The 16868-nt window shown below is 40.9% G+C and overlaps 3 protein-coding genes across 4 annotated transcripts; all 3 read right to left on the reverse strand.

Annotated features, from left to right (window-relative positions):
- Positions 1 to 87: 87 nt before the first annotated feature.
- Positions 88 to 5701, reverse strand: LOC130197300 (zinc finger protein 564-like). Its single transcript, XM_056419904.1, has 7 exons — positions 5297 to 5701; positions 3556 to 3645; positions 3023 to 3175; positions 2719 to 2844; positions 2502 to 2534; positions 989 to 1150; positions 88 to 897 (listed from the first exon to the last, which is right to left on the reverse strand). Exons 1-7 carry the CDS (start codon positions 5484 to 5486, stop codon positions 251 to 253), a joined length of 1401 nt encoding a protein of 466 aa, XP_056275879.1. The 5' UTR covers positions 5487 to 5701; the 3' UTR covers positions 88 to 250.
- Positions 5702 to 6330: 629 nt separating this feature from the next.
- On the reverse strand, positions 6331 to 9007 carry grna.2 (granulin a, tandem duplicate 2). Its single transcript, XM_056416183.1, has 6 exons — positions 8870 to 9007; positions 8441 to 8584; positions 8040 to 8336; positions 7731 to 7904; positions 7167 to 7310; positions 6331 to 6900 (listed from the first exon to the last, which is right to left on the reverse strand). The coding sequence occupies exons 2-6, from the start codon at positions 8582 to 8584 to the stop codon at positions 6769 to 6771; spliced, it is 891 nt and encodes a 296-aa protein (XP_056272158.1). The 5' UTR covers positions 8870 to 9007; the 3' UTR covers positions 6331 to 6768.
- Positions 9008 to 10202: 1195 nt separating this feature from the next.
- Positions 10203 to 16443, reverse strand: fam133b (family with sequence similarity 133 member B). Of its 2 annotated transcripts, none has more exons than XM_056416199.1 (11): positions 16335 to 16443; positions 15439 to 15536; positions 14458 to 14536; positions 14065 to 14244; positions 13943 to 13975; positions 13681 to 13752; positions 13220 to 13318; positions 13002 to 13040; positions 12108 to 12200; positions 11260 to 11310; positions 10203 to 10913 (listed from the first exon to the last, which is right to left on the reverse strand). In XM_056416199.1, exons 1-11 carry the CDS (start codon positions 16356 to 16358, stop codon positions 10818 to 10820), a joined length of 864 nt encoding a protein of 287 aa, XP_056272174.1. In that variant the 5' UTR covers positions 16359 to 16443; the 3' UTR covers positions 10203 to 10817. The 2 variants fall into 2 exon arrangements, with proteins under 2 accessions (XP_056272174.1, XP_056272167.1); XM_056416192.1 differs by having other exon boundaries at positions 13002 to 13043.
- Positions 16444 to 16868: the final 425 nt, after the last annotated feature.

Genomic DNA, 16868 nt, shown 5'->3' on the forward strand with positions numbered 1-16868 from the left:
AGAAAGGACAATACGGGGAATTTGGGACTGTTTAATTACATCATATACAAGCTAGTATTTTATATGATAACATACACAGAAGAAATCTAACTTCAAAGATGGTTTTTATTGGAGTCTACAAAGTAGTTTATGAATACAGTTATATACAGTAAAGCCCAGCTCTAGGTTTGAATATCGCTCCGATAATGTACAATCGGTATCACAGCTCGTTTTGATGCATTCATGACATTTGTAGGATTTTACCCATTATTTAAGTTGATGCCTTGAACTTTAAACCCTTTGGTCTGTGAAATCTCTTGTGCCGTTTCAGACGGAAATAGTTCGAAAATTGTTTGCCACATATACCACATTTCTTCCTCTGTGTGTGGCTTTGAATGTGCTGGACAAAGCTCTCCGTAGACTCTAAATGTTTTCCACAGATTCCACAAATATGGATTGCATCCCCTGCGTGCGTTAGCACGTGTGTCCTCAGTGTGTATATGTAATAGAAAGTCTTTCCACATGCTTTACAACAATGAGGACCGGTGGGATTCTGACTGGCAGACAGTGTTGATGTCTTTTTATGAGATGATTTTCTTTTCACAGACACTTTCCTCTTGATACCGAGTTCCTTTAAACTGGTACGAGGTGTGATGTGCTGAGATTCCTCAGTGGGCTGGCATAATCCACCAGCTTCACTATCAGGCAGCGTTTCCAGAGGTTGATTTGAAGAATTAGGAAGCAGATGTGTCTTGCTGCTTTCCACGCTGAGGTCTTGAATGTAACCGTCTGCGCAGACAATGCTGGATTCATGGTCTTGAGCGGGATGTTCCTCCAGACTCATTTGACTGTTATCTTTTTGTATTTGCTCGCCTTCAATCTTCACGTGCACCGAGTTCAGCCACTCAGGATGACTCACTGGGGGAAAAGGAAAACAAAATACCAGTTGTTGACAAATTTGTACACGCTGTGAAAGGGAAGTTATGCATGCAAAGCACTTCGACCTGACCTTGTCTGCACGTTTCTTGCTCTTCTTCTTCTTCTTTAACTTGAAGCAGCAGTGAGGTCTGTTGGTCCTCCTGGTCCAGGCTGCCAAGCTCCTGCTGATACCAAGGTTCAGGACTCAGGGGAGCATCCTCCTCAATGGCAGAGACTGAGGGCTGATCCATCTCTAAGAGGAAGGAGAGTAATGTACTGTATTATATTATAATGGTAGTCTGCCAAATATCAGTTCTTTTCAGTCAGTACTTTAAACCAGGGGTCCCCAACCCCCGGGCCGTGGCCCGGTACCGGTCCACGGCTTGGTTGGAACCGGGCCGCGGAAAAAAAGTGAATACAAAAAGTAGTAATAAAAAAAAAAAATCAGTCGGAAAAATATATTATTTTGAAAAAGGACCGGATCCACCCGTGTGTCGGTCTGAGCCGCGTTCAGGAGTCTTAAAGTTCGGGTTTATCGCTGCAGGCGAGTCTCACGCGCCGAACCCTCTGCTGGCGGCACATTTCAGTGACAAAGAATCTTAAAACATGTTCAACCTGCTCAATGAATTCTGTCACTTCAGGGAAATGACAACTGTTTTTAAGTTGGCCGATAAAGTCGCTGCTGTGTGGGCGAGTGAACAGCGGAATATTCTACATGTTTCAGACGTTGACCGGGTGGAAGAGGCTTTTAAAAGAGTTTGAGCGGTACTCCAACCACAAAAGACCCGACTGCAAAAGAATAGACCTGCAACCCATTTGTAAACAAACCCACCCGGTGAATCGAGCCCGTCCGAGCTAAAAAAAAATGTGTATGAGATGCAAATGACGGTGGCCTTAAGGGACATTTCACACAACAACTCTGCCGGTGTTCTAATGACAGCGACCAGAACTCGGTTAGGAGCAGCGGACCAAACACACGTCTGTGTCGCCGTCTCCATCAGCGGCTCGTTGCAGGTAAACAAGCGCACGGCTCACACTAATTCGGCGTAATGATGAGTTGTAGTTTTGGCACTTTATGCCCTTCGTATAATTGTATGACGTCATATTCATTACGTCATTTATATTGCCGGTCCGTGAAAATAATTTCTGACACGGAACCGGTCCGTGGCTCAAAAAAGGTTGTGGACCGCTGCTTTAAACTATAAGCCTCTGTGAATAAATATGTGGCTGTACCACCCCTACTGCCCATCAAAAAGAAATTAAAGAATTAATTTCGCCGAAAAACTGATTTCTAGTTTCCACATTAAAATATATTTGTTTGCTGCTTGTTTAAAGTAGACAGGGCATCATTGTGGCTCATAATATGCTTCCAGTAACAGTAAGTTAAGAGAAAAAACTATGACACGCGTATTATGTCCAAGAGTTTCTCAGAGCAAGTATATACACATCATCAGTGATTTTATTATTTAAAAAACAAACACAATTTAAAAAACAATTTCTAGTGGAAAAGGTTGCATCATTCTGACGCACCGAATTTGTCAAATTGCGAGGGGTAATATTAATTTTTGAACAATAGAGGGACATCAGACATTTTGTAAACTAACCTGCGTCATGGCTTTGCTGCAGTATTGGATAACCTGGAAAGTAAAAAGTTAGTGTTGTAAAAAACTTCGATACGGTGAAAATGAAAAATATTACCATTATTAGTGGTGGCACACAGCATTTATCTAATACAGAACTTTTAAAAATACGTTAACAACGAAACAAAGGAATTGTAAAATAACAGCAAAAATCAAGAGAAATCCAAGAAAAAGTACATACCATGTTGTTTTGATATGTGCACCTCAAAGTTACATTTCCGATAAATGATCTTTGTGCAATATGGGCAGTGCCAGTGACTTCTGCCCTGGATCAAGTCTTTGCACGTACATGGTACAACAAATTTATCTAAAAAGAGAAAATACAGCCCATTTACCACATGCCAACACTTTGAATGACTGAATTCTTCAAAGGCCATCATTAAGCATTTCATCAGTTAGCATACTAGAGAATTTAGCAAAAGAAGGTAATCCATTATAATAACAAAGTATCATCTTACATTGATTTTAATGTGACTCAAACTCACCAGTGCCACACTCGGTAAAATGGACAGCAAAAAAATAATGTTTTCTCGTCAAATGCGTCTCAGTGGCTTGAATTCTCTTCAAGCAGTAGCGGCAGTCGTCATCTGTTGCAAACTTTAGAAAGTCGGTGCGTGAGTTGAAGGAGCACTGCGAGTCTGGAAAAAATTAATCAAGCTATAATTTAAATACTTTACGAGACAGTATGACATTTTATAGAATTGCTAATTATGACACACTTCAATAAAGGCCTCATATAAAATGACTGAAATGCCTTATTCCATTCCAGAGAGGAATACGAGAAACGACAGTATGAGTAAATCATTAGTGTCATGTTTTTACTGGAAAACCAGGTTGCACTTAACAATAAGTGTTTTTATAACATAATGACTGCAGTAGCGCATTAAACCTGGGTAACTAATAGTGGTTAATGGTGTCCATGTTGAAAACACATCAGTCTTTTTTTTGTGCTTCACAGAGGGTTTTAATAGACTAATTTTACTGGAGAGAAGAATGTATTGTTAGACTTAAATCCTACCACTGGAATTGCGGGGGGGATCTCTGGCCTTGCGAACAAGACTTGAATCTGATGCAGCGGTAGGGGTAGTACTTTTGGCAGAACAAGCTCCTGAAGAGTAAAGAGAGGCACAGGGGTAAAACATGTAGTGTTAAATGAAAAACTTTTGCCATTTTCTTGAGTTATTGGCATCATTCAAAATAATTGCCAGCAAGAACAGTCAGCAAGGCTGAGCTCCTCCTTTTGGCACCGGCACCACAGTAGCAACTGTGTGGCAAGCGTCAGTCAGGTGTCAGGACTGTGGCAAGTCTCCGAGTGGCCGTTGCACTCCTGTGACAACTATTGCCACTGGCAGCTTGCAGCACCTACTGACACCATATTAGGAGAGAACAAGCGGAGACATTTTTTCAACTTGTATTTAAAAACATTTTTAATAAATAGTTTTAAATTATATTAAAAAGGATGATTTATTATTATTTGTTGAGTCGATTGTTGTAAATGACTAACAGTAATTATTTGGAAAGAGTTATTTATGTTCCTTATGGTTTCAAAACCAGCAAAATCTTACATACAATAAAATAATGATAAACAAAAAAGTACAAGAGGTTGCTCGAAGGATGTATCCATGGGAGCTTAGTTGAGTCAACAAAAATCACAAATATGATTTACGGCAGCTGATCCGTCTTGCCACTGTCAGTAATCGCACTTGCTGTCTCTCTGAACACTTTGTGTTGGACCCACGCTGGTTCTGACACTGGAGATCTAATGAATAGAATAGATGTGAAATGAAGCATTCATTTGCATGTCAATACTGCTGCTGGCAGCTGTCCCATATGCAACACATTGTTGTGGCATTAAGGGCGTCATCATGTCTGTATGACATGCTGCTGGCAGCAGCCAGACTTTGAGTGTTAGCATTATCTTTTTTAACACAGTGGAGGAAAAAGCAGTCAAATATAATTTATGAAAATAAGTTGTATGGCATAATCTTTATCCAGCATGCAATATAATTGTTTTTGTCGAAAACATTTTATACTCGACAGTCATAAAATGCACAAGATTTACTTATAACATTATCAATGATTGTTGTATTTAAGTGTCTCAGTAATTCGTGACAGTGTACCAGGACTGTCCTCAACTAAAAACGTATTAGTCGACTCAGACGATTTTGTCGTGGAGTCAATTAGATAATGTAAGCAATTGCTCTTAAACAGAGTTTCTCCACAAATAATCAGACAGAATTACCACTTTTTAAATACTGTGTTAACCAAAGATGTCCTATATGTTTTTGAGATCACACATTATATTGGACAACGAAAGAGGAGACATGAGAGAAAGAAAGTTTAGTACTTTAATGGGCTCTTACTTCATTAAGTGATGCCCCTGCTAGATTTTTAAACGGAAGCACCCTTGTTAAGTTAACCTTAACGAATAACTAAGACTATAACAGTATAGTACATAATGCAAAATAGTTTGAACCAAAACTGTGAACAACAATGAAGTGAGACCTTTCGGTGTGGCAAAGAAATATCACGATTGGTGTGAACCAATAATCGATTAAGCTAGCTAGCTACCCTGAGCTAAACATACAGCTAAAAGTTAACGTTAGTTAACCTAGTTGACGTCAGTTTCCACATCCTACTTCCATATAAAGCAATGTAGTGATGTCCTGTTTACTGCCTTTAGTCCTCGTAAAGTTATCTTTGTTTATTTGGGTGTGCACCGGCACAAACTAGCTAAACTTGCTCTCGACTGAACCAACCTTGTTTCTGTGGCGACTTGGTTTTGAGGATGATGTCCAACAGAGAACGGTTACGGTCGTTTTCTTCCTTCAAACGCGTGACTTTCTCCTCGTAATCCGTGATGGTTTTTTCTACGACACCGAATATTTCAGAAGCAGCAGCATACAGCCGCTCGGAGACAAACACTTTGAGTTCTTCTATTTCGCTCATTTTACCACCATTGGAAATCTCCTCACCTCAACCCGGAACCACATGTGAACGAGCGGCAAACCAAGGAAGTGCGACAGTCGGAAATGGAAGCGGAAGCTTCCGCTTAGTGCGTCTTCTTTTTTTTCTTCTTTATTGTGTAATGGCGGCTCGCAACTTTCGAAGGTGCATACCGCCACCTACTGAACCGGAGTGTGCAGAAACATGAACATACAACTGATCACCTAACCAGCCCTAACCCACCGACACCCTCGTCCTGTTTCCTAGATGAAACGCAACAGAGCCTTGTGTTAGCCCCGCCCCCCAAGCTCCACCCCCATCTGACAAACCCTGGACCTCAATCTGGTCCTTTCTGCTTTGAACTTTAGGCACTTCATTATGACATGCTCTACATCTTCTCTCTCTCCACACCCACACACACACACGTGACCACCTTTGCCATTAAAAACAACATTGTGTCCAGCCCTGTGTGCCCGAATCTCAATCTTGAAATGATTATCTCCTCCCTTCGACACCTCCCTTTGAATGATCCTACATTTATTGATTTCTGAATGTTGTGATAGTGTCTTCCTTTTCCGTTGTCGTCCCACTCCCGCTGTCATACCTCCCTCACTGCCTCTCTTATGATTGATCTTGCTTCCCCTTTGCCACACGGAATGTTCCTAATGTCCTCTTCTTTTGGCGCAAAGCTCTCTTATCGATCCCATCAGCTCTCTCGTTTCCTTCCACCCCTGAGTGAGCAGGTACCTCTGCTTATTGCTTTCAAAGTAAAAGCCCTTTGAAGACCGCCACAGTTAAATAATATCCATGTCTGGATGCGTGTGACTGGTCTATCAATGCAACATGAGAATATATATTTATTTATTTAAGATATACAACACAAAAAAAGTCTTATCTGCCTAAAAGTTTTATTTAAAGTTCATGTATTTGCAGGTATTCAATTAGTTGCGTTGTTAGAAAAGATTATGGTTGTACAGGTATATGATTTCCATGTCTATTGCTAAAGAGATCATTTGATTAAAAAGTCTCAACATAGCTCTGAAACCACAACAATTGGCTACCACATTTTGTATGGAATCTTGCAGAGCTGGTTATTGAGAACAATTGTTTACATCCCATCCCTTGTGAGAACCAATACAGATAACTCACAAAAGGTATTCACTATGGAGAGAAATCATTTTTTAAAGTCATAAGCACATTATTCCCCAAAGTATCCGTTATCTATAGATGATGATGCATTAGATTTCATCTGAAAAATGTAACGAAATATGTTATGGCAAAACTGTCACAGTGCTGTTTTGGCGTCTTCCTGTGCTCGTGAGGGGATCTCCGAGTACTTTTTCTTGCATGTCAGGGAGGTGGGGTCGCATGTAAATCCATAACCACAGCAGTGCACACCATCTGCACAACACTGGCCCTGAATCAGAAGAAGTATTAGAAACAATACAGTATGGACTTGTAAATTACTGCAGTAAGTGTGAATATAAAAATTTACGGTCAAAACAAAACACTTGGAATTGTTTGGCAGTTGCGTCAGTATGTGGTGCTTATGATGTGAACGGTCATTTAATTATTCAACCCTGTATCTTCCAGTTTGTCGAAGCACTTTGGTCCAATTGTTCTCCTTCTGATCACAGCATCATTGCTTAATGATGGCTTTAAACATGTATGGCCTATTCATACCAGTGGGAAAGGACAGCAGCTCCATCGGCTTCTGGGTCCCTTGCAGCAAGTTGTCCCCGCTGGGCAGTAAAACTGGTCATCACAGCGAATGGCTCCATCCTCATTGATGACCTCCCTGGCTTCTGTCAGCACGGTCATTGATGTCTGCAGAAGGTAGAGACATACTGACCATTATTCCCTGGTTAATAATACGTTCAATCACTGATACGTGTTTATTTTCATATCAGATAACATGTCATCTACATTTCTTGAAATAATAGATCTTTAAAGCCTCTAAATGCTGTTTTTCTTCCTCCATATTATTGAATTACAAAATTAAAAATAGGTTTATTATGTATTAAGATGTGTTCAGCACTCTCTAGATGTAGTTTGATCAGATGTTATAGTCAACATTAAACCAGGTAGAAAAAGCCAGGATGAGAACCCAAAATGCAGAGTGCTCATGAATATGAATAAACCCTTTGCATATGATTTCAATTATAACTTTATGTTAATGAGTAGGCATTCAGATAACCAATCACAGAATACACCATAGTCAAAAGGCACATTCACAGTATGTCATACCTCTTGCAAGCTGCTTTTTCCCTCTGAAGGCGAAATGAGAGAGGCAGGCATTGACGACATACTTTTGTGGGGGGAGAACGGATACCTCAGGCCTTGCGCCACACAGCGCGTATACGTGAGGTCACAGTTGTAGCCATACGGACAACAGTGATAGCCATCCAGACAACACCTTCCCTAAAAGTTACAAATCACAGGTTATTCATTAAATGAACTTTAAACAACTTTATGCCAAAACAAATGTGTCGTAAGCTTCCATGACCATGTCAGTGGCCCCTAGGAGTTAAACAACAGTTGTTGCAAAAGACTCACATAAGTGTACATGCAACAGAACCAGGCCCCTGTTGGGTGTCTGCAGCACGTTGTTCTATCAGGACACACGTAGTAGCTGTCACAGCGAACAACGGAGCTCTTCTGTTGCTCTGGCACTTGGTCGTTCACGGGCCTCTGAAGTGGAGAAACAGGTAGAGCAGGGCGGCTCGGTTCCTCTGCAGCTTGCTTCTTCACCATGGGTATCATCAGCAACGGGTTTTTGATGCACATCTTGGTAACGAGGTTGCAATGAAACCCGGAAGGGCAGCAGTGGGCCTGGTCAGAGCAACACACTGCCTACAGACACACAGAGATTAAAGGTAGAGTATTTGCAACCCTTCGACCATCCCAAAATGTTAACAACTACAGGTCCAGTTGCATTATATGTGGACATCACTTACTTGTGGATAGTTGCAGCAGCTGTACCCAAGTGTAGTCATACAGCAGGTGGCGAGATCAGAGCAGATGTTCCCATCTGGACATATGATGGAGTGGGACGCACACGCAAACCCTCCCACGAGTAACCACAGAGTTACCCTCAACATCTGCAAGAGAGTAGTAGGATGTCGCCTTTTTTAACCAGTTGAATGTGATTCATTGAGAGGTTTAAAAAAATGAAAAACTTCCTGCATATTTTTGCTTCCTATCTCTAAATCAGATGTTGTGACTTCACTGTGAAACGGACTGTTTATTTTTAGCCCGAACAAGGATCTTCCTTTCACTCCAAACATTACAGAAAAGTACTAATAGAAGTTGCGACTGATTATAAAGCAGTACATACAAGTATGACAATAAAAGGATTGGATACATATTCAGTTGTTATCACTTACCTTGCGAGTGAAGTGATTCAACAGCTTACTGTCCTTTGTCTCTCACTTCCTCTGATCTGAACCAGGCGTGCTCTGCTTTATATGGCAGGTCAGGCCCTCCCACTGGCCCAAATCCGGAAGTGAAAGTGTATCACACCCAGTGTGTCCTGTAACTGTGAGACTGGGTCAGGAGTGTTTCTGGAACCAGATCTCAACCGTTGACCACGCTTGGAATTTAGAGGGTATTGCGTTATCGTGTGAGACTGCAAACATGCCCCCACACGGCAATGATTAAACAGGGTTTACACGATAACGTTGCCCTTTGATACCTAACCATTGTTCAACGTCACAAGACAGGCCTGCAGCACTTCTAAGGAATAGAATATTTTTTCCAAAGAAGGAAGTATGTTGACTGTCTCAAACCGAACCTGCCGTTACAGTCGGTGGATGATTGAGCAAGACAAGCACGTTTTTCAAGTTATGAACTAATGTTTCACAATGTTTTCACAGAGGCAGAATGTATTCGAGTCAAATTACATACGAATTGTACCGAGTGTAATTTAGATGTACTTTCGAGTATTTCCATGTTCTGCTATTTCCTCACTGTAGTTACTTTGCAGATTAAGAATTTACATACATATGGTCAGCTGACAAAATTAAATGACTAACCAGGAATCAGTAGTTCAAATGACACAATGCTGCTTACATGATCATGCTTAAGCATAAATATTCCAAGATGTCTATCTGTTCTCTCGGCTTTCTGAAGTTCCATATTCAATATTTTTAAATAAATATGTGGAAAACCCATTACATCCAACTCCATCACAGCTCCTTTTGGGCTGCAACCTGAAGATGAGCCACGACCAACTGTCTTAGCATACAACACATTTGTTCTGTTGATTTGAAAACGGGGATAATCATATTACTCATGTGCACTGAAAACCAAATATAGCTACATTTGAGAAAGAAATGATTATTAGATAATTTATACTGAACTAAAAAAGTAAACTTTGATGAGTTATTTTCTTAAGCTTTGATTGCATTTATATTATCAGTATTCAATCTTTATGTAAAGTACTATTTCCACCAAAAAATGGATGCAAACTGCATCCTGCGTGAAACACACATTCAATATCAGTCTACTGGTTAATCACCATCAAACAAGGAAACAGTCTGCAACCATCAACAAGTGATGGAATTAAATAATTTGGTTATTCACAGCAGATCCTAGTTAAAGTGGTAAAGAAGACAGTGAGGACCATATTAACAGTTTCTAATAAGTGGGCGGGGTAACCATTCATACAGAGAACATAAATTAAAGAGCCTCTCAATAAATGTAACTAATAACCAGCACTAACGGCTAAAACAATACTTTATTCATGAATTCCCATTGTTTATACATTTACACTGCAGTGCAACAATTCATCTTTCAGAACAAGTATCCGCTGTATAAATGCTGACTGACGCTCAAATTTTTTATCAGAAGTCCAACTTCAATATGAGGCTGGCGAGACACCAGGTTATCTGGTCTACATGCACGACGCAGGCACGACATGACGACAGCATCTAGCAACTGGAAATGCGAGATGTCGGGTTTTAAGCAGAGAGAGCGGCTCAGAGGGAGCCGGCCTTCTGAAGGTGAAAACAAGTGCCAGTCACATTGATATCACCAAGACGATGGGGGCGGTGTGCGAATTCACTTCAGTCCCGTGGTTTAAAGAAACCTTATCTAAAAAAAAACACGGTGGTAAAAACCAACAGAAGATATGTACCGGTAGTTGCCGCTTAGAGGGACGAGTGCCTCCCTCCATCTCGCCTTCACTCTGAGAACCACAGCCCTACGAGTCTGTGGGCCCCTCGGTCAAGCGCGAGGACCAAAGCTGGATGGGAGAAGGTTGGAGGTCAAAAGCAAAAATAACTCTACATGTTAACTGTCCGGAGGGCGAGCGAACCGTCAAGATGCGCTTTGTTAATCCAGCTCCGAGTCTGACTGAGAGGCTGCATTCTTTTTCTTTTTTCTGCCGTGTTTCTTGTGCTTCCTTTTCCTTTTCTTCTTGGATTTGTCCTGTGAACGCAAAACATTTGATGTTAGTGTTCAAGTCATTTCCCCTTAAATTTAGCATATATTATGCAGATGGTTTAACAATGCACATTTGTTAGGAGGTGTAGCGATACAGATGTTATTTTTTAATGCTAGTTACTTTCTTTCAGAGGAGGCACTTGTTTTACATATTGGATCTGTGTTATTAAGATGCCCTCCATGTGGACCTGTCCAAAACATCTTTCAACTCGCAGTTAAATATTATCTACTTACTAAATTATTACGTCCCTGACGTTAGTCTTTGCTGTCGGCTTGATTCGTACTGGCTGAAACTAAAATCTTATAAGTGAAAAATGAGTAGATTTCTCACTGTTATTTTCTCCTTTTCCTCGCTACTTCTCTTTTTCTTCTTGGCTTCAACCTGCGGGAGGGAAAAGTTGAAATGAGAATATTACTTGAGGGAAGTATCCCTGAGAAAACAAAAAGCCCCTTTCATGCAACTGTATTATTTCCCAATTATGGAGTGTGTTCAAGTTCAGTTAACAACTGGTTGAGACAAATTGTTTCCTCTTATGACTGTTAAAATCTTTTATTTAGCACGATCAATTTATGATATGTTGCCGTGAACTTCCTCCTTATACTTTAGGTTTGCCGTTTTACAACCATTTTTACAAATCATTTTCATCCAATAAAAAAAGGTTTGATCGAGAGAGAAAAAAAGCCGATAGTTGGACTCATTTTAATTACCAACACCATTGAGGTGAGGGCTTTACTTTTAGATGGTGGTTGGTTTGTGTGTCATAAAACCACTTTGATCAGTCTCTACCGCTGTTGTCACGCGTTGCTCTCCGAGGGGCTGCACGCAACATTTAGAGCGCCACGAGTTGAACTTGCAGTAGCCGTTAATCTGACTGAGCCAACCATCCAATCACTACCAAGTGCAACTCAGAAACAATGTTTTACTGTCCATTAGCCTGTACTGTGACACTATAAAGTTGAGTTATGTATGACTGAACCATGTCTCTGTGGACTCAAACTAGAATATGTATTGTTATCTTTGAGTAAATATTTGAAGGATGAAGTTTAATGAATGTAATGAAAGCTGCAATTATTCTGGCACACTGATTTCAGCATTAGGTAGCACACAAACAAAAGGATAAAAGGAGGAACAAAGTGAAAGAAAAGTTACATCTATCAGCATATAAGAAAAATACTTACTCCCTCTTCCCTGTCAGATTCTGCAGATGACTCTGAAGAGGAGTCTTTATAACTCCGCTCAGCCTTCCTCTTTCTTTTACGACTCTTGTCATCCTAACAGACACAAGAGTTACATCACAATTGTGAATGCTTTATAACACTCGTTCAACTCAATTTAACTGGCAAGAATAACGGACAAGTAATAAAAGTTTTCAAAAACCTCACATCTGTGGATATATATGCACAAACTAACAGCTTCAAAGTTAGTTATTATGATGATTACAATGAATACGATTCATTTTATGTTGACTTTTGACGTTTCCTGTGGGCGAAAGCAGTAGTGTTTGAGGACCACAGTGCCTTCAGAAAACCTCCCATGTGACTGCAGCAGGGTCCGACGGTCCATCTGGGGCTCTCTTCTGTGCATGGACCCAGAGATCCGGCCTGAGCCTCCAGCAGCGTGGCGTCAGTGTCGGCTCCTCCCAGCCAGGACTGGCGGAGCAGGGAGGCAGAACTCTGCTCCTGGCTGGACGAGGAGCCTCTGAGCTGCGTTGATCTGCAGAGCTCCGACTGCCGGTCAGACGGCGGCATCGAAGCCGAATCTGGGTTCGTTTGTGGCGAGCTGGTCGCTGCTGGAGGCCCCCGCTGGAGGCCCCCGCTGGAGTCTGAGTTGAAGGAGTTTGTGGTGATGCTGCATGATTTTGTCCAATTTGACGTGGAATCCGACCCAGTGGCCCCGATGACAAGCATTACAAATAATGATATACAGTGGAAATAGAATAATGTTCTTGCTGATGGTCTTGTTTAGTTATTTCAGCCAGAAAGAGGAATCAGTATTAATATGAGAATGTTTCATCACTAGTTAGAAGTTCCAAACAGTAACTTCAGGTGGGTTACTGAATAAAAGTTAATTACCTTGTCTTTGTCCCCATCTTCCTTTATTCTTTTCTTTTTCTTCTTGGGAGGGTGGGGGGGAAACAACAACAACAATTTGAATAAACGTTGGCATTTAAAAAAACAAACATAATTGTAAGACAACCGTTTTAATTGCCCATATTTTAACACTAGAACCTGATTCTATTTAAGTGCACTGTAACACGGAAAGCCAACTGTGCTGTTAAAAAAAGAAAAACCTTGCTTTCAGCAACAGATTCTCCCTCCAAGCTGTCGGATGCTCTCCTGGTTGAGGACTTCTTTCTCTTCCGCTTTTTTTTCACACTCTTCTTTTCATCCTGTAAACACAAATACAAAATCAAACAGTGTCGTGATACATTATGTGAGAGACAATGTAATGGAGACGACGAGCCGATTATGCAAAGTTGATAAAAAAAAACAAATCACAGAGTCCATATATTTCTGAACAGCTGTTAAACGTCAACCAACTCACTCAGAATATCAAAAAACGACCCCGGTCTATATGCAGGGAGCTATCAATAGAATGTACCTTTGCTAGAGTACCACAAGCAAACAGCAGCTAACAGTAACCAATCAAATCAGGACAATGAGACATCCAGCAGAGAAACATCTGGGTTGTCTCCATTTAAAGAGCTCCATGCTTCTGAATTGCAGTATTTTTATTCATGTTTTGACTTACCACATCTTGAGATTCTGTGGAGAAGCTGCAAGGGGAATCAGAACTCGAAGAGGAGGAGGAAGATGAAGAATGCTTGACCAAAACACAATGAAAGCAGGTTTCATTAGATTTGAGGTTATTTACTCGTTTGGGAACTGGAACACAATAAGAGACCCGTAACAAGCAGACAGTACGTGTGTGTGTGTGTGTGTGTGTGTGTGTGTGTGCGTCTGACAGGGCTGTAGCAAAGTTGGCCATCAAAATACTGGAGGTCTCTCCTCACCCTGTTGGATTTCTTCTTCTCTTTCTTCTTTTTCTGAGGACAAATGAAAAGCCACAGTCAGTACAAGACGAGGATGCGAGAGTGAGGTCATTCAAATGTCTGATGAAAGTGAAATGCAATACCTCTTTTTTCTCTTTCTTCTCCTTTTCTTTTTCAATTGTCTTTTTGTCTTTCTCTTTGTCAGTTATCTTTTTGTCTTTCTCTTTGTCAGCTGTCTTTTTCTCAGTTGTCTTTTTCTCCTTCTCTTTCTCAATTCCAGCTAACAGCTTCTCTCTGTTTTTTGCCAGTTCTTTCCTCCATTTCTGAAAACAGAAGCACATGGTCAGTATTAAAGTATTAATCTACTATATTGCAGTTTCTTCCCCATTTGTAGTGACACATTCATCCAAACATGAAGAATAGTTTTGTAGTAGGGTTGAATTACTAACTCGAGCCATTATTATTGACATTCATAGCTGGAAAAAAATGTAATGAAAGATACGGGGATGATTGAGGTCTCCACAATACAAACGTACCACGTTCATTTTGTCCTCAAATTCAGCCAAGGCCCGAGAGCCCTTCTTCTTCTTCTCCAGCTGCTCCTTTAACTCCTCCCTGATGAAGAAACAATAAAACAGTTGTAAGATTTTAGGAGGGATTGGAGAGGATTACATCTGGCAATACAGTGAATGCACCCGTCAGCTGCAGCTCTTCATCTCACTACTTGATTGACAGCCACTCATTTTAACAATGCATACCTCCTGAGTTCTATTCATTTCAATTGTGTAATGAATTAAGAGTATTCTGTTGTCAAGTAAAATAAAATATGATTAATGGAAGTCCCGTAACTCATTTTGTAAGACAAGTAATAGGTATTATACCACATTTACCTTTAAATAGTGCATTGAAAACATGTTGCTCTTTGAGTAATGCAAATGGAGGTTTCACAGGAGCAAAAAAAGTCAAAGGAAACCTTTACAGATAATTCATATATTTTCAATTCTATCTTTTCCTGAGACAAATATAATTTGTTTTCTTTCTAGAAGACAACTGGAAGCTCTTTGTCTGCGGAAGGCTAAATTATTCATGATCAGCGTTTAAAATAGATATGCCTTTAATGATGTATTTATGCATGTAAAAAGGGTTTGAGAAGGCTGTTGACAGTTAAATCTTCCTTATTTATAATCAATGCATTGGGGCAATAAAATACACACATCAGAGGACCTCCCTCTCTTCTCTCAATACTCGTTGGCAGGGCACTTGTGAGAGCAAAGTGTCCTAAAATGATGCTGATGTTCCAACTACACAGACTCAAATCCATTTGGGAAAACATGATCACATGAGGAGGACACCTTGCACATCTCTATATCTACATCCAGCAGTGATATTGATTGACATGGATGCAGCACAGCCCTCAGGAATAACCGGGGAATGAATGCCCCTATACCCAGTGTCTTTTGGTCACCAAGGAGCACCTCTTGAAGTCAGGGCTGTGAGGAAGTTTGTCCGGTACTCACCATGTTGGTCGAGGTCTGCTTAAATAATCTTGTATTGTTGGTCCTGTGTTATTTACTGGCCCCCTGGATCGTGAAGCAGCGATGGGGTTGATGTAAGCCTGGGACACCAAGCAGAGGAAAGCAGGTCATACATTTATAATGGAGGTTATTAAAATACACCCAGATACTAGAGATTACACCGAGATAAACAGGCGTTCAACAGTACCTGGCATCAACATATACATCCACAATGTAAACATATAGCACCTCTCAAACAGTTCAAAGTAAACACAGCACGTTACTCGTGTGCATTATGTAATGTGTTGCTGGGCCGTTGTATTAAACTACGACACCTTAGTGTAAGTTATCCAACACGCTGTCAAAGATGTGTAACGTTACAGTTATAACCGACATGTCAGCAACCAATCCTATTCGCGTCATAGATTATAAAATATGCATCGTTACCCGTCCGCTGCAGACTACACGCACTTTCCTGACAACATTATTAAATTGGCATGAGCAAACAACGTGAACTAAGCTAGCTAAACACACCGGGCGACTTGCAATCACTTTAATGGAAGCTCGTATATATCGAGGCTGCATACAGACAGAAAAACACTCCAACGTCACAGCGAAAAGACCCGTTTTCTTGGTGCTGGGACCAATAATCGACCTGCGACGTCTGCTTCAAAACGAGCACCGACAAACTCGACCCTAGAAACTGTGACACGAAATAAGCCCAAAAAACGTATCTCCTCAGGAGCCATGTTGACGCGCGTGTTAAGAGAGAGATCGCGTCCGGGCCTAGCACCAGAACCACCAGCGGAGGGATACACCAACGTCAGGCTCCTGTTACGTTGAGCTTCTTTCCCGATATAACCGCCCACGATGACCCGCAGTTGTGTGACACGACTCACCACTCGATTGTCTCTCTTGCCCATGGCGAGTTAGTGATGGGGGAAATATCGAAGGCAGAGGGCGACCATTAGTGCTACCTTGCTACCATTGAGCCACGCCAGGCTCTGTTAATGGAAGCTGACGACTCTTTCTTGTGGATTTTTTTTTTTTAACCAAACAACATGGTGAAATACCGCCACCTACTGGTCTGGAGTATAGATCGGGACTCTAAACACTGCGAACACTAGTGTGATTAAATTAATAACATACATGTACCTCTCAGACCTCTATTAGTTATAGAAAAACATAGTTGAGCTTTTTCCTCAGTCTTTGTTAGCGTGACTTCAATTTGGTTCTTTTTGGTGGCTTCTTTGGCAAATTTAGTGTTGCTTTCCTTTGCTCCCAATATGAGCTAATATCAAAGAAATACCACTCAATGATGTCTATTGCAACTATATCAACATCTGTATCTATCGATATACATGCTTTTCCAAAGTTTATGTTCTAGTTTAGGAGTATACACATATAGACTTAACACCATTTTTTAAAATGTA

Source organism: Pseudoliparis swirei, chromosome 1 (assembly GCF_029220125.1).
Source record: "Pseudoliparis swirei isolate HS2019 ecotype Mariana Trench chromosome 1, NWPU_hadal_v1, whole genome shotgun sequence".
In the NCBI taxonomy this organism is placed as follows: Eukaryota; Metazoa; Chordata; class Actinopteri; order Perciformes; family Liparidae; genus Pseudoliparis; species Pseudoliparis swirei.

Excerpts from the sequence above, each read along its gene's own strand:
- fam133b (XM_056416192.1), bottom strand. The coding sequence starts at position 16,358 with ATGGGCAAGAGAGACAATCGAGTG. Across the intron at positions 14,537-15,438 it reads AGCAGACCTCGACCAACATG|GGAGGAGTTAAAGGAGCAGC; the intron begins GTGAGTACCGGA and ends TTTCTTCATCAG. Across the intron at positions 13,976-14,064 it reads AGAAGAAAGAGAAAAAAGAG|AAAAAGAAGAAAGAGAAGAA; the intron begins GTATTGCATTTC and ends ATTTGTCCTCAG.
- LOC130197300 (XM_056419904.1), bottom strand. The coding sequence starts at position 5,486 with ATGAGCGAAATAGAAGAACTCAAAGTGTTTGTCTCCGAGCGGCTGTAT. Across the intron at positions 2,535-2,718 it reads GCACATATCAAAACAACATG|GTTATCCAATACTGCAGCAA; the intron begins GTATGTACTTTT and ends TTTACTTTCCAG. Across the intron at positions 1,151-2,501 it reads GCAGCAAAGCCATGACGCAG|AGATGGATCAGCCCTCAGTC; the intron begins GTTAGTTTACAA and ends CCTTCCTCTTAG.
- grna.2 (XM_056416183.1), bottom strand. The coding sequence starts at position 8,584 with ATGTTGAGGGTAACTCTGTGGTTACTCGTGGGAGGGTTTGCGTGTGCG. Across the intron at positions 8,337-8,440 it reads GCTGCTGCAACTATCCACAA|GCAGTGTGTTGCTCTGACCA; the intron begins GTAAGTGATGTC and ends GTGTGTCTGTAG. Across the intron at positions 7,905-8,039 it reads TCTGTTGCATGTACACTTAT|GGAAGGTGTTGTCTGGATGG; the intron begins GTGAGTCTTTTG and ends TGTAACTTTTAG.